This window comes from Podarcis vaucheri, assembly GCF_965113315.1.
Source record: "Podarcis vaucheri genome assembly, chromosome: 13".
NCBI classification, from domain to species: Eukaryota; Metazoa; Chordata; class Lepidosauria; order Squamata; family Lacertidae; genus Podarcis; species Podarcis vaucheri.
Window position 1 is genome coordinate 7,242,065 of NC_138751.1, and position 24,799 is coordinate 7,266,863.

Below are 24,799 nucleotides of genomic sequence, written 5' to 3' on the forward strand. Positions count from 1 at the left end.
GAGGTCGCCCTGGGAGCCTTAGTGGCCAAAAAGCCATTTGAACCCAGATTTAGCCCAGGACTCTAACCACTGTGCTACACTGCCTTGGCAAGGCCAAACATTTCCAGGAGATCCCTTTGACCCAACCACCTGCGCCGGGTTGGCCAGCGAAACCTGAGCTGAGCTAGACCCCAAAAAGAGATTCTGGAGCAGACGGGTTGCGAATAATCCGGATTCGCTGATGCGCCAAGAGGCGCGGGGCGCGTGACGCACCGGCTGAGCGCATTTGGAGAGGGAGAGGAGCGCCGGTGGCGGCGGCGCCGCGGATCGCGCTCTCTCGCCCTTGGCCGGTCTCCCTGCCCGGCTGGAGGTTGCGGGGCGGAGCAGGCTGTGCCGGGGGACGCGGCCGTGTGGGGCGGAGGCAGCCTCGCTCCGCCCCGGCCTGCGTCGCCCCCTTGCGCGATCCCAGCCTCCGGAGGCGCACGGAGCCCGATCTCGGGGCGCAGCGTCCCCCCGGCCGCCTCCGCCACCGCTCCAGCCCCCTTCTTCGCCCATGGGGACCCTCCCGGAGCGCGGCCACCTGCCCTCGCCCCGCGCCTGGTGGTGAGTCTGGGCACCCGGGGCGCCCGTCCTTTGTCTCCCTTTCTCCTCTCCCTCTTTGCGCGCCCCCCTCTCCATCCCTCCCCCGGCCTCATCCATCCATCCATCCGCCCTTCTCTCTTTTCTCCCCCAAGACTTATGCCCCCCCCATGTCCCGCCTCCTTCTCCCTCTCCCTATTCCTATTTTTCTTTCTCTCCGCCTCCCTGGGACCCGGAATGCGGAAACAGGAGGCCTGCCTCGGCTCTCCACGCCATGGGACCCCCCGTCCGTCTCCCGGCTCCCTCCATCGCCCACACCCCCTTCTCCCCTTTTGAACCCTCCCCACCCTTCAAGCACACGCAGTTACTATGAGTTTCCCTCCCTGCAGCGAAAACGGCCCCACCCACCCGATTTTTTTGCTTACCTCCACCTCTGCCCCCTGTATTTGCATTTCTATCCCCACCTTTTTCTCAAGGGGGTGGGCTTTATGGTGCTCCCCACGCCACCCCACTCCTTTAAAGTAGGTTTGGCTAAGAGGCGGGTGACTGGGCTCAAGGTCACGCCTTCGTGGCCAGGTGGGGATTCGAACCCAGGTCTCTCACCTGGGTCCTAGTCCGAGGACACTCTAACCACTACGCAAGACCACAGTGCCCGCTTCATTCAACCTAGTTCACCCTAGACATCCCAGGGATTGAATTGGGGGCGTTCCGCATTCAAGGCAGATGCTTTACCCCTAAGCAAGATAAGTGTGGACCCCTTCTTCTCCTCTGCCCCACAGTCCAGCCCCCTTTTGTATCCTTTCCAGGCCCTCCCTGTTCCTGCCACCTGCCCTCCTCCCTTCCATTCCTTCTGTTCCCCCTAATTAATTCATCCCACCTTTTACGCTTCTTTTCATTTGGGGAATTGCGGGATGAAACCCGAGCGGCCGACTGCTTTATTGTTGACCTCGATGGCGTAGTACTGGATTTAGTTAATTATTACATTTAAAGAGGTGGGGGACACTTCAAGGCGGTCAGAGCTACGTGCACAGTTCATTCCTCTCTCTTCCGTTCTCTCAACACCCCTGAGAGGTAGGGCTTGGCAGAGAGCGTGAGACTTGCCCACGTTCACCCAGGTCTTCCTGGCCATAGTCTGACAACTGGGGTCGAAGTTTGGGGACCCCTGTTCTCAACTGAAGGCTCCTTGGTGTAGAGAGACGTTGCCGAGCGTCAACAATTTTTTATGGTAGCGGGTAAGGCTAGATGACTCCTGAGGGTCCCTTAAAGGTAAAGGGACCCCTGACCATTCGGTCCAGTCGTGACCGACTCTGGGGTTATGGCACTCATCTCGCTTTATTGGCCGAGGGAGCTGGCGTACAGCTTCCGGGTCATGTGGCCAGCATGACTAAGCCGCTTCTGGCGAACCAGAGCAGCGCACGGAAACGCCGTTTACCTTCCCGCCAGAGCGGTACCTATTTATCTACTTGCACTTTTATGTGCTTTCAAACTGCTAGGTTGGCAGGAGCAGGGACTGAGCAACGGGAGCTCACCCGTGGCGGGGATTCGAACCGCCGACCTTCTGATCAGCAAGTCCACAGCGCCACCCGCGTCCCTTGGGTCCCTTACAACTGCACAATTCTATGATCTGCTCTTTCTCTCACTGCAGACGCTGCTCCATGGATACCAGCCCCCCGACTCCAGACCCCGGGGGCCCGCGGAGGGACTTTGCGGCTTCTGACCAAGGACCCCCGTCTTTTGAGGGGCTTCTGGGGCGGCTGGGAGCTGGGGGGCGAAGGCAGCGCCTCTTCCTGGCCCTGACCTGCCTCCCATGCCTCCTCCTGGGGCTTGGAGCCGGCTCGGACGCCCTCTTCACTCTGACGCCTCCACGCCACTGCCGGGACCCCAACAGCACCCGGTTCCCAGACAACGCAACCTGCTGGGACCCCCACTGCCAGAGCTGGGAATACGGGGGTCTCCCAGCTCTCACCAACAATCCGGTGACCGAGGTGAGAGCCCCAAATCCCCTCTCGACTTTGCCACCCAGGTCCACTTCCTGGCCCCCCACCCTCGCCGTACCCAGGAGAGGCAGAAGGGTGCAGTGGTTCTCGTGCTAGACCAAGGAGACCCGAGTTCGAATCCCCAGGAAGTTAACTGAGTGTGCTCTTGGGCCAGGCTGCATTACATGGTGGTTGTGTCTATAAAATGGACGGAGTGGGAATAACCAGTTATGCCTGTTCTTAGCTCTTTAAAGGAGGCAGACACAAACACACACACACATATATATAGTGCCAGAAACTTTCTTACAGAACATGTTCCTTCACTCCTACACAAAGCACTTAATTGGAGCCAGTCCCTAAACTGGCTTTCAATGCTTGGCTCAACCCTGAATCACAAGATATAATAATAATAATAATAATAATAATAATAATAATAATAATAATAATAATGAGATTGCATCTGAGCTGTGGCGACAGGAGTGCTCCAGAGCATGTATGGGGTATTTTCTCCCTGTTCCTGTGCTGCTGGATAGTCACTGCCAGATCCTGAAACCAGGATCGGGGAACATGGGGGTCACACTTGTAGGTCACACTTGCCCCATCCTCCCTTCCAGCTCTTTGACGTCTGCTGCCGCAAGAATGCATCCATTCTGAGCTAACTTGACCCCGGACTTCTAGGATCTCAAATTTAGATCCTTGTTCATTTGGGGGTTATTGGTAATTTTTCGCAACCTGTTTTTACATGCGAGCGAAAATGCGTTGCAACTCTCTCAACTCAGAGCTGCAAATTTAAGCAAATAAGAGAAGCATTTGGTAAAAATCTATATGGCTGATAAAGATTTTGGCATATTAAATAAAGTGGTGCCTCGCAAGACGAAATTAATTCGTTCTGCAAGTTTTTTCACCTTGCGAATTTTTCGTTTTGCGAAGCACGGTCAAGTCGCAACTGCACCTCTTCAAGCAATGCACCCTGGGCATTAATGGTTTTAAGAAAAAGGAAACAAACTTGCAAGACGTTTTCGTCTTGCGAAGCAAGCCCATAGGGAAATTTGTCTTGTGAAGCAACTCAAAAAACGAAAAACTCTTTTGTCTTGCGAGGCATTTGTCTTGCGAGGTGCCACTGTACTGAGAAATGTGCATATAAATGTTAATAAATATATTGGTTCTGATGGCACAAGATTAGACCTTTCCCATCAGCTGATTATAGAAACAAACCACTCACTCTTTGGTACGGGGGAAAGCTGGATTTGTTTTTTTGTGGGGGGTCACGGAATCGTAGAGTTCGAAGGGACCCCGAGGGCAATCTAGTCCAACCCCCTTCAATGGAGGAATCTAACGTGGGGCTCAAACCCACAACCCTAAGAGTCTCTTGCTCTACTGGCTGGTGCTCCTTTTTATTTTTATTTTAGTTACAGTTATGGGCCTCAAAAGCTGGAAGTGACCCGAGCCTCTCTGGACCTCTGAGAGGGGCTGCATCCACCCACCCATATTCCTGCCCTCCTATAAACGTCATGTTCTCCATTGTTCCGCTGCTTTTAACCTCTCTTTCTCCTCAGTGGTCCCTGGACTGTTTCCGTGGATGGATAGTTCCCTTGGAGCAGCTCTGCTTCCTCCTGGGTTTTGCTGCAGGCGCACTGCTGCTGGGACACCTGGCAGACAGGTAAGCCAGAAGGTGAGGCAGCCGGCCTGTCGATGGGGCAGCTGGCAGGGGGAGCCATTTGTCATGAAGACATTTGCTCCCACGAGATCCATAAGGAAAGCCTGCCGGATCGAGCCCATTCAGTCAAGCACATCCATTTCAGCTTCTATCCTACATGATCAGTGCCGCATTTACGTACAATGGTACCGCAGGTTAAGTACTTAATTCGTTCCGGAGGTCCGTACTTAACCTGAAACTGTTCTTAACCTGAAGCACCACTTTAGCTAATGGGGCCTCCTGCTGCCGCCGCGCCGCCGGAGCACAATTTCTGTTCTCATCCTGAAGCAAAGTTCTTAACCTGAAGCACTATTTCTGGGTTAGCGGAGTCTGTAACCTGTAGCGTATGTAACCTGAAGCGTATGTAACCTGAGGTACCACTGTATAAGCTAAACAAGCTATAGCTTCGGGCCCCACTCTCTTGGGGGCCCAAAAAAAATTAAAGGGAGAAGAAACTGGATCTACATTTCCAAAATATAAGATAAAAAACAAATAAAACAAAACCGACATACAGCAACAGTGTTTTGTGTTGTGTAGGCTCCTATGATGTAAGTCATGGGCCTAGCCTGCTCCCTAAAATATTACTGGTTTGTGTTGCATTCCGATGCCAAAGGAAGGATTGGACCCTGGTTAATAAAATTCACACAAGGCTTGGCCAGCAAGACTCCGGGAGGAAGTGCAAATAATAATCCTGCCACACCCCGGCCCAGGTCCGTTTTATTAACAAAAGAACTCTTAACACAGCCTTTGTAAGAACCAATCAGATTTCCTCTGAGCATTTCGAAAAATCCCCCACGTGGGACAAAGTCAGATCAGAGAAATCCTTTTAACTACAAAGAAACTATTTCCTACTTGAGCATGCATACATGGTTAAGCTAAATAAACAGGAACCAAGGACGAATGCATTTAGTACCCCCGAAGGTCATAAACCCATAGGAAAGAAAGACACATTTACCATCTCCATGTAAACTCTGTTCCTGGCCCTTAAGATCTATCTAAAGATTAACAAAACTAACAAAAGCTACATCAAAGCTACCTTCTATCTTTATGGCCTGGTGAAGCAACTGGTCTTTGTTTCAGAATGCTTATACGTGCCTGTCAGGTGTAGAGAAAGAAAATGGCAGAGGTGCAAAGGCTTGTGGGATTTGATCAGAAATCATGTCAAGTGGCGCAAGCCCAGTCAAAGCAATGCTTTTATCGCTGGCACAATGGCATGCTGCATTTTTCATAATTCCTCATAGCAATCCCACCTGACCACCACATCTTTGCTCCTTTCTATATATAGGGTGCCTACATTCTGCATGGACGGGTTGCAGGGCAACATGGGCAAATGGCTTGAGATACCTATGAGGTCCATAAATTACCATATAACATATATTCAACACACAAAAAAGGCAACAATTTGTTGCTGACAAAGGACAACTGGACATATAAAGGGCCCCATTACCTTCAGTAGCTGAGGGCCTCATCTGACCTAAATCCGGCCCTGTACATGACCATGTACAGCGTTCTTTGAAAGCCATTCCAGTTGGTGACGTCACTGCCTCTTGTGGGAGTGAGTTCCACAGTTTAACCCGGCCCTGTGAGAAGCAGCACGCACTTTTTTTGCCTCCTGAATCTCCCAGCATTCCTCTCATGGCCACCAGCTGGGGTGGCTTCAAAAGAGGATCTGACAGGTGAATGGAGGCTATAGGGCTATCGTCGGTTACTTGCGACGATAGTTATGTTCCATCTCCCTTGTTGGAGGTAGCCTGGCTCTGAGGGCCAGTTTTTGGGGGGCACAAATGCGGAGAGAGGGCTGCTATACTCAAGTCCTGCTTTGGGAATGGGGAAAATAAAGATAGGATACCCTTCAGTGCTGGTGGTGCTGTGGGTTAAACCACAGAGGCTAGGAGTTGCCGATCAGAAGGTCGGTGGTTTGAATCCCTGTGACGGGGTGAGCTCCCATTGCTCTGTCCCAGCTCCTGCCAACCTAGCAGTTTGAAAGCATGCCAGTGCAAGTAGATAAATAGGTACCACTTCGGCGGGAAAGGTGTACCAGGCAACCCCCTTAGGGACTCTGCTCAGGATTTCATTTTCCCCCCATTTCATTTCACTTTTAATTTGTGCCCCGCATTTCTGTATTACTCTGCACAAGGTGGTTTGCGAGCCGAAGAAACAACAAAACAAGACAGCTAAAAATCACACCCGTAACAACAATCTGATCCGGTTCAAAAAAAGCCGTAATAAAAACATAACTTTAAAATGAATGACTTAAACCAAACAAAGCAATATTCAATAATCCATTCAGGTATAGGAAAAAGTAAAATTAAATATCAGCAAGTAATAATTGAACGGTTTACAATAAAGACCCAGAATACAAAAATTACTAAACTACGATCAATAAAAATAATGGCAAGTCACAGTGCATGAAATACAATCGTGCCTTGGATCCTGAATGCCTCGTGAGTCGAACGTTTTGGCTCCCAAATGCTGCAAACTGTTCCAGTTTGCGAACGTTCTTTGGAACCTGATTGTCTGACGGGGCTTCTGCGGCTTCCGATTGGCTGCAGGAGCTTCTTACAGCCAATCGGAAGCCGCGCTTTGGTTTCCAAACATTTTGGTAGTCAAACGGACTTCTGGAACGGCTTCCGAGGTATGACTGTACCACAAAACATACAAAACCATTTCAAAGGATCAGACTGAGAAACGAGGACACGCAACTTACAATTAAAAAATAAATAAATCCCCGAACCTTGATGAAAATAATAAAAATCCCTGAGCCCGGATTTGCATAGGGTTTACTGCTTAGCTGCTTCCTCAAGAAAGTCACAAAGCTGGCCTTTTTATCCAGACCTTTGTGGAAGACTCGGAGGAGCTTGGGCTAGGAAGGAGGGAGAGGAGAATCGGCAGAGCAACCTCTCACCCTCTTTGTCTTTTCATCCACAGCGTGGGGCGGCGTGGGACCCTTCTCCTGGCCCTAGCCCTGGGTTGCCCTGCGGGCGTCTTGGCTGCCTTTGCCGCCTCGCCCTCCGTCTTCATGTTGGGACGTTGCCTCTGGGGGGCGATGCTGGGGGGCATACAGCTCTGCCTCTACCTTAGCCGTGAGTATCCGCTCCTACGTTGCGCAAGCGAATCCATCGGTTGGGAGGGTTCCTCCATTGAAGGCCGCAGCGTAGGAAACACAAGACGCTGCCTTGGGCTGAATCAAGTCATTGGTGCACCTAGCTCAGTGGTTCTCTAAATGGGTGCTGTGGCCCCGTGGGAGACGGTGGGTTTCACTAGGGGGGTGGCGAAGAGGAAAGGGGCAGTGGGTGTAAATGACCATCCGACTTGACAGCCTGCCGGCCCTGAATCCAGCTTTGTTTGGTTGCGTTAATTAAAATGAATCATTTTTGTTGCATTCATTCAGTAGTTTTAATTGGGGTTTGAATGAAGGTGGAATGGATTGTTGGGACGCGGGTGGCGCTGTGGTCTAAACCACTGAAGAAGCGTTTGGATTTGATATCCCGCTTTATCACTACCCGAAGGAGTCTCAAAGCGGCTAATATTCTCCTTTCCCTTCCTCCCCCACAACAAACACTCTGTGGGGTGAGTGGGGCTGAGAGACTTCAGAGAAGTGTGACTAGCCCAAGGTCACCCAGCAGCTGCATGTGGAGGAGCAGGGAATCGAACCCAGTTCCCCAGATTACGAATCTACCACTCTTAACCACCACACCTCACTGAGCCTCTTGGGCTTGCTGATCGGAAGGTTGGCAGTTCAAATCCCCACGATGGAGTGAGCTCCCGTTGCTCTGCCCCAGCTTCTGCCAGCCTAGCAATTCGAAAGCACGCCAGTGCAAGTAGATAAATAGGTACTGCTGCAGCAGAAAGGTAAACGGCATTTCCGTGCCCTCTGGTTTCCATCACGGTCCTCCATGTGCCAGTAGCAGTTTAGTCCTGCTTGCCACGTGACCCGGAAAGCTGTCTGTGGATAAACACCGGCTTCCTCAGCCTGAAAGCGAGATGAGCGCCACAACCCCATAGTCTCCTTTGACTGGACTTAACCGTCCAGGGGTCCTTTACCTTTTTTTTAACCTAAAGGTGCAATGGTTTGTTGCTGTTTTGTGTTATTATATTCCTTAGTTGATTGTGCAAACCACGGTTTATCGTGCATTTTTACAGAGTAGGCACTGGAGATAAGTTGCTGGAACCAAGGGGGCAGTGGCGAGAAAATGACCTTATCTAGTAGACTGGTAAATGCTCTCCTGAATTTCATAGTCCTACCCAGAGATGCCTGCAGGGATTTGAATCTGGGGTCTTCTGCGTCCAAAGCAGACACTTTAACCCTGAGCTACGGCCTTTCAGGAGTTTGACTCTGAAATATTAACTCTGTGAGATACAGTTGTACCTTGGAAGTCGAACGGAATCTGTTCTGGAAGCTCCTGCAGCCAATCAGAAGCCCCGTCGGACGTTCGGGTTCCGAAAACCATTCGAAAACTGGAACACTCACTTCCAGGTTTCGATCATTCGGGAGCCAAGGTGTTCAAGATCCAAGACTGTACTTAGTTTTGCTCTTTTACTTAGCTTTAGGGCCGTGGTTCCCAACAATTTGATTTTTAAGGAGGGAAATTCGAGAATGAGTTATTAACAGTTGATGGCCTTTTAGGCTTCCTCCACGTGAATAGGAGTTCACTTTTTGAATAATAAGAATTATATGTCATGGGGGGGGGCGCATCAGGATTTTAGAGATACTTAGGTGGTGCAGACTAGAGACGTGGGTGGCGCTGTGGTCCAAACCACAGAGCCTAGGGCTTGCCGATCAGAAGGTCCGTGGTTTGAATCCCCGCGACAGGGTGAGCTCCCATTGCTTGGTCCCTGCTCCTCCCAACCTAGCAGTTCGAAAGCACGTCAAAGTGCAAGTAGATAAATAGGTACCACTCCAGCGGGAAGGTAAACGGCATTTCTGTGCGCTGCTCTGGTTCACCAGAAATGGCTTAGTCATGCTGGCCACATGACCCGGAAGCAGGACGCCGGCTCCTTCGGCCAATAAAGCGAGATGAGTGCCACAACCCAAGATTTGGCCACGACTGGACCTAAGGGTCAGGGGTCCCTTTACCTTTACCTAGGTGGGGCATGGCCAAAAAACGATTGGGCACCCCTGGTTTAGGGAGTTTCGTTGATGTTTTCATCTGGCGTTCTCATTGTTTTCCATGTCAACCGCCACTCTGTTACCCCTGGAAAATATTTAATTGCGGCTTAGAAATTTGCCCCCCATCCTTTTTGCCTGGCCATGCCTTGACTCGCCCACTGCCTCTCTTCCTTTCCGCTTTTCCAGGCTTGGAGCTGTGCTGCCCCTCCCAGCGGCTGCCCGTGACCATGGCGGCAGACCTCCTCATGGTCGGGGGGCACTTCCTTCTTCTGGGGCTGGCATTGGCGTGCGGAGGTTGGAGGGTCTTACAGGGTGTTATGGCGGCTGGGCTGGGCCTCTGCCTCCTCTATGGGTAAGTTGTGGCCGCGTCACTGAAACCCCTCGCCAAAACCAGGCAGAAGGCCTTGGGGGGGGGGATAATATTTTTATTAGTTTTCAATTACAATAATGCAATAATAGCCTCGTTATAAGAATGGGATATTAGCTCTGCCCAAGGCATGAAGGAGAACAGCAACAACCGGGAAAAGGTACCGTATTTTTCGCTCTATTGGACGCACCAGACCACAGGACGCACCTAGTTTTTACAGGGGAAAATCAAGGGAAAAAATATTATCCCTCCCCCCCCAGCCCCAAAGAGCAACGGACAGGCTGCGTGCAGCCTGTCTGCTTCTCCCAGAGCTTCTCGGGGCTGCGGGGGAAGCCCGGGTTCCCCCACCAGCCCCAAAGAGCAAAGAAGCCAAGACAGCGCACGGGATCCATAGCCGCGCAACCTCTCCAGCCAGGAGCTAAACCTCTCCAGCGCGGCTAAAGAAGACAAGGCAGTGAGTGCGATCCATCCCACTCAGTGCCCTGGCTTCCTCTTTAGCCTTGCGCAGCATCTTTAGTCTTGCGCAACGGGATGGATTGCGCCCGCTGTCCACCGGGGCTGGACTAGATGACTCCTGGGGTTCCCTTCAAACCCTGCAATTCTATGACCTCGGAAGGTGTTTGGGGTCTCCACCACTGGAGGCTTTTAAGCAGCGGTTGGGGGACCATCTGCCTGGCGTTCTTTAGCTGTGATTCCTACATTGTGAGGGGGCTGGGCTAGATGACCCTCGGGTGGCCCTCCCAACTCTATACAGTCCTACAGTTCTGCAGCAGGAGATCCACAGCCACTTAGAATCATAGAATCATAGAGTTGGAATAGACCACAAGGGCCATCAAGTCCAATCCCCTGCCAAGCAGGAAACACCATCAGACCACTTCACACAATGCCCACCATCAGACCACTTCACACAATGCCCACCATCAGACCACTTCACACAATGCCCACTCTCAATTTTCATCTGAGACACATGTGGCTTCAGTGTCTAGGCAGGTACCCCCCTACCTGCCACACTTCCCCCACCCCACTTAAGCTAAGGGAATTCCTGCCCAGAGAAGCTCCCAGGTGAGGCAAGGGTTAAGATCTACCTCTGGTAGATCTCTTGCGGCTGGAGAGGCACGCAAGGCTAAAGAGGAAGCCAGGGCAGTGGGATGGATCGCGTTCCCTGCCCTGGCTCCCTCTTTAGCCTTGCGAAGCCTCCTCCCCCCCTCCCCCCCGCTGGAGAGGCGCGCAAGTCTAAAGAGGAAGCCAAGGCAGCGAACGGGATGGATCGCGCTGGCTGCCCTGGCTTCCTCTTTAGCCTTGCGAAGCCTCCTCCCCCCCTCCCCCCGCTGGAGAGGCGCGCAAGTCTAAAGAGGAAGCCAAGGCAGCGAACGGGATGGATCGCGCTCGCTGCCCTGGCTTCCTCTTTAGCCTTGCGAAGCCTCCTCCCCCCCTCCCCCCGCTGGAGAGGCGCGCAAGTCTAAAGAGAAAGCCAAGGCAGCGAACGGGATGGATCGCGTTCCCTGCCCTGGCTTCCTCTTTAGCCTTGTGAAGCCTCCTCCCCCCCCCCCCCAGGCGCGCAAGTCTTAAGAGGAAGCCAAGGCAGCGAACGGGATGGATCGCGTTCCCTGCCCTGGCTTCCTCTTTAGCCTTGCGAAGCCTCCCCCCCCCCCAGAGGCGCGCAAGTCTAAAGAGGAAGCCAAGGCAGCGAACGGGATGGATCGCGCTGGCTGCCCTGGTTTCCTCTTTAGCCTTGCACAGCCCCCCGCGGCTGGAGGGGTGCACAAGGCTAAAGAGGAAGCCAGGGCAGCGAACGGGATGGATCGCGCTCCCTGCCCTGGCTTCCTCTTTAGCCTTGCGGAGCCTCCCCCCGGCTGGAGAGGTTGTGCAAGGCTTTTCTAGAGGAGGGAGAAGGGACTGACTGGCGGTGTCAGTCCCTTCTCCCTCTCGGGAAAAGCCCGCAAGAGCCGCGTGACGCTTGTGTGGGGCTCTTGAGGGCTTTTCCTGCCTGCCTCCCCCCTGCATTCGCTCCATAGGACGCACAGACTTTTCCCCTTAGTTTTTAAGACGGGAAAAGTGTGTCCTATGGTGCAAAAAGTACGGTAAACATAATATTTTACAAGCACAGAAAAGAAACATCACGGACAGAATACTTGCCACACGCAGGAAGAACAAGGATATAGTTTGAACGCTTCATCTGTAGATTTATAAATCATTTAATGTGTCAGTACGAATGATTGTTGGGCGGTTGTTGTATAAGGGATTGCTATTTTGCCTGGAGCGTAATTGAAATTCATAAGATTTGGGGACACAGAAATAAAGTAAATCATCAAACCACCAATTCTAGCATGCGGGGGATCACCTAAATTACATAATTTGGCATCTGAATGATTGGTATTAGTAATTGCATTATAATTTGGCATTGTTATAATGAGGCTGAAAGCCTTTTTGCTAGTTGCACCCGGCACGGGAAACTACCACCCGGCACAATTCCAAGTGTTGGTGCTGACCTTTAAAGCCATAAACGGCCTCAAAGGCCAAGTAGACCTGAAGGAGCGTCTCCACCCCCATCGTTCAGCCCGGACACTGAGGTCCAGCGCTTAGGGCCTTCTGGCGGTTCCTTCACTGTGAGAATTAAAGTTACAAGGAACCAGGCAGAGGGCCTTCTCGGTGGTGGTGCCCACCCTGTGGAACACCCTCCCATCAGATGTCAGGGAAATAAACAACTATCTGACTTTTGGAAGGCATCTGAAGGCAGCTTTGTTTAGGGAAGTTTTTAATGTTTGATATTTTATCGTGTTTTTAATATTCTGTTGGGAGCCGCCCAGAGTGGCTGAGAAGGCCTGGCCAGATGCGTGGGGTATAAATAATAAGTTGTTGTTGTTGTTGTTTTCTGCAGTCTTCAGATGAGGATTAGACTATGCAAAAAATGAATACAGTCATACCTCGGGTTAAATATGCTTCAGGTTGAGCGTTTTCAGGTTATACTCCGCGGCGATCCAGAAGTAACGGAACGCGTTACTTCCGGGTTTTGCTGCATGCCCAGACACTCAAAATGACGTCACACGCATGCACGGAAGCAGTGAATCGTGCCACACGCAGACGCAAGTTGCATTCGCTTTAGGATGGGAACGGGGTTCCGGAACGGATCCCGTTCGCATCCAGAGGTACCACTGTATAAAATTTTAGCTGCAGTCCATTCATTTTCAGCTTTGTATTCTTGTTATTAAAAAAGTGTGCCTAGACATTCCGTTGTTGCGCCCATAACCTAGGTTTAAGGTGTCATTTAGGTCCTAGCTTTCATATCTCAGTTTCTAACATTGCCTGATACCCCTGATTTCCCCCCCCCCGCCCCGATCCTGCTTAGGTGCCCTGGATTGTACCCAGACTCACCCCGGTGGCTCTTGGCCACTCGACGGACAGCCCAAGCCAAGGAGATCCTGTTAGCCCTGGCTCAGGGCAGCGGCAGCCAGGAGTCGGAAGCTCAGGAGGCCTTGGAAGGTGAGTCTCAAGAAGAGCATGCCCAGAGGGCCTTGATCCAAAGACTGGGAGCCTTTACAGAGGGCATGCCAATTTCTGCTTGAAGAGCTGGCCTCTAGGTGAAGTGGGAAGCCTCTGCCCTCCTTTCCACCTGCCCCTTTAAAATATTTATAGAAATATATCTCTCTCTCTCAAACCTTTATTGAGGCGGACAATAACCAGCATTAAGAAAGCAAAGGGATTTTATTTTATTTTTAAAGCACATTTATTCAGATACATATTAAAGGGCAGAACAACATAAATGAAAGTCGCAAGAGATTATATAGGCAGCAAGAAAATTAGAATTTATAGGCCTGTCACGAACTCCAAAGAGGGAGGCTGCAAAATGTCTGGGGTCAATTCCCGGCAAGTTTTGAAAGTGAGAGATGCCTTTTGATGGTCTGGCAGATTTAATAAATGGGGCTCAATGAAGACTTTGCATAGATTTCTGTAAAAGGAGCAATACAGGAGGAGAGCCGTTTGGCTGTAACTTCTCCTCATGGGTGGAATGCCCTTCTTTTCAACTCCTTTATTTTGTGTGGTTTTTCCCCAAATCTGCTTCTGAAGAACTTGACAATGCCTGCCACCTCCCCGCTGCAGCCCAGATTTCGTTCCGGGCCGTTCTGTCCTGCAGAAACATCTGGAAGAATGTTCTCATCCTCGGTTTCACTACGTAAGTCCACCTATCTTTGTCCTGAACCAGAAAGTCTTGGCATTGGTGGGGGTTGGGGAGGTATATACGGGGGGGGGGGGCCAAGATCACAGACCACCGGGTGGCTTTTAACTTTTAATCCGCCATCACCCCATGCAAGGATCTAGAATGCATATAACCATTCCAGTGGTCCTAATTCCTTTCCTTTTTATAACATACAATTTCATCTCAACTTCCCTTGAGAGAAACTATGAGATTTACGCACTACCACTTACAACTTTATCAAAGCTGAGTGGGTCACTGTTTGGTTGCTCTTTTTAAAATATTTTAAAAGATATTCGTCAGTTTTCCCTGTTATTTTCTCCCAACTCTACGTTTCCATGATTTTTATATTTAAAAAACTCCTGCTGCTTTAATTTTTTTCCTTCTGTTTTCTTTTTGTTTTTCATTGGGGTGCTTTTTCTTCCCGCAAGCTGTTTCAATATTATTAATATTAATATTATTTATTATTTATATCCTGTCCATCTGGCTGGGTTTCCCCAGCCACTCTGGGCGGCTACCAACAGGATATTAAAAACACAGTAAGACATCAAACATTAAAAACGTCCCTAAACAGGGCTGCCTTCAGATGTCTTCTAAAAGTCAGATAGTTTTTTATTTCCTTGACATCTGGTGGGAGGGCGTTCCACAGGGCAGGCGCCACCACTGAGAAGGCCCTCTGTCTGGTTCCCTGTAACCTCACTTCTTGCAGTGAGGGAACCGCCAGAAGGCCCTCAGAGCTGGACCTCAGTGTCCGGGCAGAATGATAGAGGTGGAGACGCTCCTTCAGGTATACTGGGCCAAGGCCGGTTAGGGCTTTAAAGGTCAGCACCAACACCTTGAATTGTGCTCGGAAATGTACTGGGAGCCAATGTAGGTCTTTCAGGACTGGTGTTATATGGTCTCGGTGGCCACTCCCAGTCATCAGTCTGGCTGCCGCATTCTGGATTAGTTGTAGTTTCTGGGACACCTTTCATTCCCTACAATCCCCCAAAATTGGATATACAGTGGTACCTCGGGTTACATACACTTCAGGTTACAGATTCCACTAACCCAGAAATATTACCGCAAGTTAAGAACTTTGCTTCAGGATGAGAACAGAAATCGTGCTCCAGCGGCGTGGCGACAGCAGGAGGCCCCATTAGCTAAAGTGGTGCTTCAGGTTAAGAACAGTTTCAGGTTAAGAACGGACCTCTGGAATGAATTAAGTACTTAACCCAAGGTACCACTGTAAAAAGGGACGCGGGTGGCGCTGTGGGTTAAACCACAGAGCCTAGGACTTGCCGATCTGAAGGTTGGCAGTTCGAATCCCCGTGATGCGGTGAGCTCCCGTTCCTCGGTCCCTGCTCCTGCCAACCTAGCAGTTCGAAAGCACGTCAAAGTGCAAGTAGATAAATAGGTACCACTCCAGCGGGAAGGTAAACGGCGTTTCCGTGCGCTGCCCTGGTTCGCCAGAAGCGGCTTAGTCATGCTGGCCACATGACCCAGAAGCTGTACGCCAGCTCCCTCGGCCAATAAAGCGAGATGAGCGCCACAACCCCAGAGTCTGCCACGACTGGACCTAATGGTCAGGGGTCCCTTTACCTTTACCTTTTACCACTGTACTGTAAAAAACTAAACTGCATTGATGTTGTTGTTGTTTTCTGCATGGCACCTCTCCAGATTCATCGCCCACGCCATCTGCCACTGTTACCTGCTGGCCTGGGAATCCCTGGAGGATCCACGGGCCAACTTCTACCTCTCCTACCTGCTGTCATCCGGCAGTGCGGGCCTTGCCTGTCTCTTCCTGTGCCTGAGCGTGGACCGTTACGGACGCCGCGGGATTCTCCTCCTCACCACCACGCTGGCCGGCATCGCTTCCCTGATCCTGCTGGGCCTGGGAGAGTGTAAGTGGCTTCGAGTTCCTTTTCCTTTTTCCTTTTCCGGTTGGAGGATGGATGGCGGCTAACAGATTGAGGTTGAATCCTGACAAGACAGAAGCACTGTTTTTGGGGGACAGGAGGCAGGCAGGTGTGGAGGATTCCCTGGCCCTGAATGGGGTAACTGTGCCCCTGAAGGACCAGGTGCGCAGCCTGGGAGTCATTGGACTCACAGCTGTCCATGGAGGCACAGGTCAAATCTGTGTCCAGGGCAGCTGTTTACCAGCTCCATCTGGTACGCAGGCTGAGACCCTATCTGCCCGCAGACTGTCTCGCCAGAGTGGTGCATGCTCTGGTTATCTCCCGCTTGGACTACTGCAATGCGCTCTACGTGGGGCTACCTTTGAAGGTGACCCGGAAACTACAACTAATCCAGAACGCAGCAGCTAGACTGGTGACTGGGAGCGGCCACAGAGACCACATAACACCGGTCTTGAAAGACCTACATTGGCTCCCAGTACATTTCCGAGCACAATTCAAAGTGTTGGTGCTGACCTTTAAAGCCCTAAACGGCCTCGGTCCAGTATACCTGAAGGAGCATCTCCACCCCCATCGTTCAGCCCGGACGCTGAGGTCTAGCACCGAGGGCCTTCTGGCGGTTCCCTCATTGCGAGAAGCAAAGCTACAGGGAACCAGGCAGAGGGCCTTCTCGGTAGTGGCGCCCGCCCTGTGGAACGCCCTCCCACCCGATGTCAAAGAGAACAACAACTACCAGGCTTTTAGAAGACATCTGAAGGCAGCCCTGTTTCGGGAAGTTTTTAACGTGTGATATTTTACTGTATTTTTGGTTTCTATGGAAGCCGCCCAGAGTGGCTGGGGAGGCCCAGCCAGATGGGCGGGGTATAAATAATAAATTATTATTATTATTATTATTATTATTATTATTATTATTATTATTATTATTATTAAAAAAGCCGCTAAGGAGTTTCATTTGCAATCATGGTCACGCCCAAAATGAGGATGTGTGTCGCAGGGCTCCTGTGCCCTTCCAGAAAGATGCACTAGGCAGATTGCGGAGACATGGCCGCAGATCGAGGACTCAGTAGGCTGATAACCAGTCCTGTTCATTCTCTTTCCCCCATCAAATGTAGATGGGAAGCTGACCCGAAAGTCCAGGGGTGGCATTTTTATCAATTTACGATGGGGTGGAAGGTTTGCAGGCTAAGAAGGACTTGCTCGCAAATTTATTGACAGCTGCACGAGTTATTATAGCTAGGAAGTGGAAGGGGCAAGCAGGATATAAAATGGAAGAATGGTATAAAGAGGTTTGGGACACTGCTATAAATGATAAATTAACATGTGCCATTAAGGTAAGGCAGGAGAAATATGCAGGAGAAATTCTGAGGAGATATGGAGGGTGCCTGTAGAATAAAACGGAAAGGGGTTGAAATTTTGGAAGGCTGGATAGTTGGAATGATCTCGGTGGTGGGGTGCACATTTTTGTTCTTACTTATTCATGATTATTGCTTTGTCAAAATAAAGTAGCTTTAAAAAAATGTAGATGGAGAGGTTGCTGCTGGGCAGAAACAGCCCCTCAAATTAGTAAAATGTAATCCAGCATAGTGAAGCTCAATCCATAGAAGTCAGAGGTACAGTCAGTATGCAATTCTGTAATTAGAGAGGCAGTGTTCAGTCTGTTGCAATCTAGAATGGGTAGCACCCCTTTGAAATATCACAGTTGCAGGTGAGGAACTACTGCTTGATCTAGGCCTGACTCTCAGTGTCTTCTATGCATGTGATAACTTTTTAGCCTCTTGTGAATGAATTTAAATGTGCATTTCCTTTAGTGATGCTTTCTTTTGACATGTTTAAGATAATGATGCTGTTGTTGTTGTTAACTTAGCTGTGTTATATGTGCATTCTGTAGTTCAGTGTTTCCCAACCGGTGTTCCGCGGCACACTAGTGTGCCGTGAGACACCGGCTGGTGTGCCGTGGGAGGGAGGCGGGCGAGTCGGGCGGCGAGAGGCGGCGGCGGCGAGGATCCGCGTCGAGCCGGGGGCGGCTCCGCGGTGCTGGTGCCGAGCGGCGGGGCAGCGCGCGCAAAAGGGAGGAGCGCGAGACAGCGGAGGAGGAGGAGGCCGGCATGTCCGGGCAGCAGCAGCAACAGCAGCAGCAGCAACTCCCGGCGACGGCTCCTCCTCCGCCCGCTATCGCCGCCACCACCACAACAGCCGCCGCCGCGTCAGCTGCCGCCGTCCCTCAATCCCTCGCTCTGCTGCCTCCTCCCACCCCGGCAAGGGGAAGGGAAAAAACTTTCACTTTTGTGCGTCCCTCCCGGCATGACGCTGCGCGCTGACGTCACGGGGCGGGGCTTTAATGGTGGTGTGCCGCGAGATTTTTTCCCGGTAAACAGGTGTGCCGTTGCCCAAAAACGTTTGGGAAACACTGCTGTAGTTGACCTCGTTTGCAATGTTTCCTTTTGAAACCTTTTAAAGATATTATCTTTTCTTAAGTATGTTGTGGGAGGGACATAGGTGGCGCTGTGTGTTAAACCACAGAGCCTAGGACTTGCCGATTGGAAGGTCGGCGGTTCGAATCCCCGCCATGGGGTGAGCTCCCGTTGCTCGGTCCCTGCTCCTGCCAACCTAGCAGTTCGAAAGCACGTCAAAGTGCAAGTAGATAAATAGGTACCACTCTGGCGGGAAGGTAAACGGCGTTTCCGTGCGCTGCTCTGGTTCGCCAGAAGCGGCTTAGTCCTGCTGGCCACATGACGCGGAAGCTGTATGCCAGCTCCCTCGGCCAATAAAGCGAGATGAGCGTCGCAACACCAGAGTTGGTCACGACTGGACCTAATGGTCAGGGGTCCCTTTACCTTTAAGTATGTTGCTTTGAATGTATACCTGACTTTCTTCAGTCGTGTTTTATTCTGGATTGTTTTGTTTGATGTTTTAATGTAGCTTGTAAGCCGCTTCAAGGTTTTTTTCCTTAAAAATATAACGTAGTTTAGAAATGAAATTAAGAAGAAGAAGAACCTATAAAGCCCTGTTGAGTCACACCTGTGCAGGGCCAATTAGTGTCATGTCTTTGCACGTAATTTCTATATTTCAAAGGATACATTTTTCTTGTTTTAATTTGCATATTATTATTATTCATTATTGTTGTTGTTTGTTGGTAGGCTATGTATTTTTGTGTTTTCACATTTTGAACCACCGTAAGAATAATGATCATACAGTAATTGGTTAGTTGCTTTATCTTGCCCAGGGCAAAAAACAACTTACAAATAGATAGACAGACAGACAGAAGACCCCACATAGATATATTAAAACCAAGAGGATAAATAAATACATTAAAAACACCCCACCCACTTCGAAAAGACCACAGATAGTTAAAGGCCAAAAGTATTATTATATACTTTTGATATACAGAGGTCCGTACTTAACCTGAAACTGTTCTTAACCTGAAGCACCACTTTAGCTAATGGGGCCTCCTGCTGCTGCCGTGCCACCGGAGCACGATTTCTGTTCTCATCCTCAAGCAAAGTTCTTAACCTGAAGCACTATTTCTGGGTTAGCGGAGTGTGTAACCTGAAGCGTATGTAACCCAAAGCATATGTAACCCGAGGTACCACTGTATTATATAGAGGTATAAGTGAACAGATAAGCTTCTTCTGCTTTGAGTGGAAAAATATTAGGAGCCACTTCTGTTGGTTGAGACCTCTCTTAGGGACCGGTTGGTGTCGCCTTTTCACCGTTTCTGCCCTTCCCTCCCTCCGCGTTGCAGATCTCAACGATGCTGCGCGGAGAACCTTCTCCATCCTTGGCCTCTTCTCCTCCCACGCAGCTGGATCCCTCAGCATCCTCTTTGCCTCCGAGGTCATCCCCACCGTGATCAGGTGAGGTGGAGAGAGCGAGAGGCCTCTCTCAGGCCCTTAACAAACTACAGCTCCCAGGATTCTTTGGGGGAAAGAAGCTGTACCGTCATGTAAGGTTGTGGACGGGGAGTTGGGAAACTGCGAGAAGGTGGCCCTATTTTAAAACTCCACCCTGGCTATATCTCCTTTGGTAGTACAGTCCACCCTTCATTCGACAACTGCTTGGGAACAGCCGCCCTGGCCCCCATTTTTCTCTTTCACGTTTCTAGCCTTCGTATTGTGGCCATTTTGTTGCTTTCCTTATTTCGCTTCCCCAGCAGCAGCAGGTGAGGAAGTGCCGTAGCTCAGTAGGGTCTAATGCAGACGTGGCCAAACTTGGCCCTCCAGCTGTTTTGGGACTACAACTCCCATCATCCCTAGCCAACAGGACCAGTGGTCAGGGATGATGGGAATTGTAGTCCCAAAACAGCTGGAGGGCCAAGTTTGGCCATGCCTGGTCTAATGCCTGCTTTGAAAGGTTCCAGGTTTCAGCTCCTCACATCTGAAGGTAGGGCTGGGAATCCTAGATAGACCAGCAGTATATTCCTGTGTCTCTATAAATTTGTGCGGCATTGCCACACATGCACAGAATTTGGTACTCAATCAGTCAAATCTTTATTACAGTCATAGACTAGCATAAGTAGGGTGGAGCGCAATCATTTAGAATCTATAAAACATTTTGGAAAGTTAAACAGTATTAAAACAGAAGGTATATCTAAAGAACTATAAAAATCAAAAAGAAACTAAAAGAATTTGGTACTGGTATCAGGACAGAGTTCTGCTTCATGAAAACCATGCTGTCCTTTTAAATAAAAAGTTTCTAGTCCCTGGAAAATGAGCGAGGTACCAACTAGAAAAGAATGGCAACTTTAGCTGACAGAATATGTGCAGCTTGCAGGCTTAACATACTGAATAAGAGAACAAGAAGAACATAAGTTTAGAGAAGATTGGAAAATGTTTATTGAATATACGGGGGCAAATTGTACAATTGAAAACTTTGGCAGCATTAAGATAAATTCAACTGTGTAAGTTTTGACAGATGTAATAATGGAATACTGAATGGTATAGTTTTTGTAAAATATTCAGGGATTTATGATACGCAAAATGAACCATGGAAAGAGAAGAAGGGAAGTTCACTGATATTTTAAGGATGTTTAAATAAGTATTCTAAATTGTAAAACAGAAAATGTAATAAAAATTATGTATATATAAAATAAAATAAGTTTCTAGTCCTTAAGACTGGGAACATCGGCACATGGGCACAGCTTGCTGAACTCTCTAAAATGCTGAGAGCAAGGAAAGCAGGTGAATGGCAGGAGCTGAGGTGTATTTAGCAGTCGGGATTCATCTTTCAGTGCCCTGCGTAACGTTTTGCGACTAACGCAAGTAAAATGTCATGCAGAGCCCTTTGAAACTCCATAAGCCACCAAGCACTTTAGGAAGAATTTCCATTTCCCCCTCATACTTGTTTACTCCCCTTCCTCTGGAGGTTTTTAAGCAGAGGTTGGACGGCCGTCTGGCATGGCGGCTTTAGTTCAGATTCCTGCATTTCAGGGGGTTGGTCTGGATGACCCCCAGGGCCTATTCCAAGCCGACAATTCTATATTCTCTTTCGCTCCATTTACGGCAGCCTTGGGAAAAGGACCCCCCTTCCGCTCACAGCTCTTTCTCTAGCCTTCGCCGTCCACCTGTTTTGGCGAACTTTGTTAGATAACGCAGGAGCAAGGATTAACAACATCCGCCGAGCCCTTCCTGCCGCTGGTTCAGCCTTGTCCTTGAGGCACGGGGAGCTCCGGGACCTTGGCGATAACGTCCCTATGGCAACTGGTTTCAGCTTCACGTCACCAAGGCCCTCTCTCTTTCTCCCTCCACAGGGGCAAGGGCCTGGGCCTGATCCTGGCCGTGGCGTCCCTGGGCGGCCTGAGCGCCCCTCTGCTGCGGCTGCGAGAGCAGCACGGCTCTTTCCTCGAGCACATCGTCCTGGCCTCCCTCAACATCCTGGCTCTCCTCTGCCTGATGCTGCTGCCCGAGAGCAAGCGGAAGGGGCTGCCCGAGGGCCTTCGCGACGGGGAACTCTACCGGAGGCCTTCGCTGCTACGCCGGGCCGGAGGAGGAGAGAGCCGGGACTCGGAAGGAGCCACCCGGCGGGACGACGTGCCTCTGCTGTCCACGCCGAACCCGGCCAGCTGATGCACCCTCTGCCGCCGCCGTACACACGCCCTGGCTGGATCTGGACCTCCTTTGCCCGCTGCCTGGTTTGGGACTTCACTGAGGCCTCGCAAGGGCAGAAGAAGACGTTGCCAAGCGACCTCCACTTTTCTCCGTTTCGTTCTGCCGGAGAGCTGCCCTTTCCTCCGTGTCGCAGGCTGGGTGGGGGTAAACCATCCGCAACGCTGATCATTTATCTTTTTTCCTTTCTGTTTTTTTATAAGCCTACAAACTGGCTCGCCCCCGCTCCTCGCACACACGCAGTTCAGTTGGCGATTCGGTGTGGCTCACCGGACGAGGTCCGGCCCAAGACCACACACACACACCCTGACCGTGCAGGCTTTCGTGGTTGGGATGGCGAACCCTCACAAAACTAGACCGCTCTGTGTGCAATAATAATAAGCTCCTAGGTACAGTATTTCCAGAAAGCCAGGTCCTTTCTCAGAGTTCCCTGCCCCGAAAGAGCAGCTATCTGCCTTGATCCCTCATCTTGACCGCCTCTTCAAGTGGAAATGGACAGGTGAAGCTCTGTCCAAATTGGAGAATGGGGGACTAGGGAAAGCTACCCAGCCAGATGGGCAGGGTACAAATAATAAATTATTATTATTATTTCCCTGCCAGATTTCTGGCAGTCAGGTGTTAAAAGGCCCAGGAGCCCTGGCAGAAATAGGGTGCCAGATTTAGAGAGGTGTTTCCTCACCTCCCATCTGTTTTGATAGTTTTTTCCTTAAAATGCTTGGCTGCTTTCCATTCTGGAAAAAACATCCATACAGTATTGGATATTTAACCATCTTGGGGGTATAACTTGCCCCAAGATACTGAACCGTAGAGGATTCATTCGGATCAGATTGTTTCTGTTCCCATTTCACAGTTTTAGGAAACTGAGGCCAAGATGGAACGTTTACGGGCCAGTTTCAAGGTCAGGGTCAGAGCTTTCAACCTATGCACTACATTCAGTCATCGTTTTGATAGCACATCTCCGTGTACAAAGGGCTTTGAATGTCACTCTTGCCAGAGTTGACTTAACCCCAAAATGGAAGCAAGAGCCTTTTAAAAGTGGGCTGTTCTATATTCTTCTCCATGATCTTGCGAAAGATGGCTGCTCACTCAATCCCTATCCCACAATCCCCTGCTGCACTCCATGGCCATTACTCAATACTTGGGGGTCAGGATTGCCTCTTATAAGCTGGGTGTCATTTCCCCGTGTTATCATCCTGGAGGGAGCAAAACCCTGTTGGATTTCTGCTTCCTTACTGCCAAAAGGAAGCAGCGAGCTGGAAACTTAATTCCTTCTCTTCCCTCCTCCCTGCCTATTTGTATACTTTATAAAGCATTGACATGCACACCACATCAGGTACAATTGGTTGTTCCACCCCTCTGGGCCCAAGGAAAATGCTAATTTTTATCACCAAGGAGGAAGGGGGGGGGGGAGAGAGATGCCTGAATGTGGGAAGTAACAGACTGGGCCACTCCGCCTGCTCTTTTGGCAACTCAAAACACAACCCACACAGGAGACTCCGGGAAGACGGTTGGCTGCTTTCTACGGGAAACTACTGACTGTTAATAAGCTAAATACAAATTAAAGTGGGGGGCACTTCTTGAGAATCATTTGCTTCGCCCCATTTATTTTGGCGGTGCTAGAAACGTTTGTCCGGGTTCCTCATGGAGTTTGGGTGCAACTGCAACTGATGTCTTTCCTCAACATGGAACAGCAACTGTGCCAGGACACCCCCCCCCAAAAAAAAGGCTAGCATTTCCCTCAAACGCAGGTAAGGAGCCTGCAGCCCTCCTGATATTTCAGCTCCTTCCCACTCCAGACAGTATGGCCAATGGGCAGGGATGGTGGGAGTTGGGCGTTCTCAAGACCTTGGGGGGGTGCAGAGGCTCCCCTGCCCTAAAGCATCCTCTCCTAACCTGGGGCTGATGGGAGTTGTAGTTCGGAGCATCTGGAGAAAAGGCTGCCCTGAGAGGTCCTTGCATGGAAAAGCCTACTGGGTCTCTTTTGATGCAGAGTTGCATGGCATGGCCAGCCAGTTTGCTGCTCAAATGCTGGGAAAGGGGCAGGTGCAAAGTTGTTGCAGAAACACATTTCCCTGTTTGATGTGCAAATGAGAGAAATCTCCAAACTCTGCAGTAAATGGGAGCTGCTCATCTCTCGACTCGCCATGTAAAAATTCTTTAAACACACCCAAGCATCTCTAGGGATGCGGGTGGCGCTGTGGGTTAAGCCACAGAGCCTAGGACTTTCCGATCAGAAGGTCGGCGGTTCAAATCCCCGCGACGGGGTGAGCTCCCGTTGCTCGGTCCCTGCTCCTGCCAACCTAGAAGTTCAAAAGCACATCAAAGTGCAAGTAGGTCAATAGGTACCTCTCCGGCTGGAAGGTAAACAGCGTTTCTGTGCGCTGCTCTGGTTCGCCAGAAGCGGCTTAGTGATGCTGGCCACATAACCCGGAAGCTGTACGCTGGCTCCCTCAGCCAATAAAGCGAGATGAGAGCCGCAACCCCAGAGTTGGTCATGACTGGACCTAATGGTCAGGGGTCCCTTTACCTTTACGCATCTCTACTTCAACCTCCCTGCTTTCTATTATGGTACCCGATTGTTCATTTTTTCAGTCTGCTGTAGCAGGGGACTTCTGGCACCTCTTCCATCATTCTTGCTTTCCAGAGCATATTTTGTCCTTTCGACATGCAAAAAGACAGGGCAAGACCCACATTTACAGCATCCCACAATACTCTTCCCTGCACATACCCCTTTATGGTAAAAAAATATTTGGGACACACATCCGTTTTTCTGCACCTGTTGGTCCAGGACTCCTGCTCCCATCAACTCCAAGCAGTGAGTTCAGGGAAGATGGGTCGGATAATCCTGTACCCCCGCAATGGTCATTTGTGTGAAAAGCTCCTGCTCCAAATAGGGGGGTCCTG

At 50.3% G+C, this 24,799-nt stretch overlaps 1 protein-coding gene across 1 annotated transcript; it reads left to right on the plus strand.

Moving 5' to 3' along the window:
- Window positions 1-410: 410 nt before the first annotated feature.
- SLC22A17 (solute carrier family 22 member 17) lies at window positions 411-23,479 on the plus strand. Its single transcript, XM_082197723.1, has 10 exons — window positions 411-582; window positions 2,204-2,543; window positions 4,091-4,194; window positions 7,159-7,313; window positions 9,527-9,692; window positions 13,054-13,187; window positions 13,773-13,878; window positions 15,559-15,782; window positions 19,537-19,648; window positions 21,541-23,479. The coding sequence occupies exons 2-10, from the start codon at window positions 2,214-2,216 to the stop codon at window positions 21,854-21,856; spliced, it is 1,647 nt and encodes a 548-aa protein (XP_082053849.1). The 5' UTR covers window positions 411-582; window positions 2,204-2,213; the 3' UTR covers window positions 21,857-23,479.
- The last annotated feature ends 1,320 nt before the right edge of the window (window positions 23,480-24,799 follow it).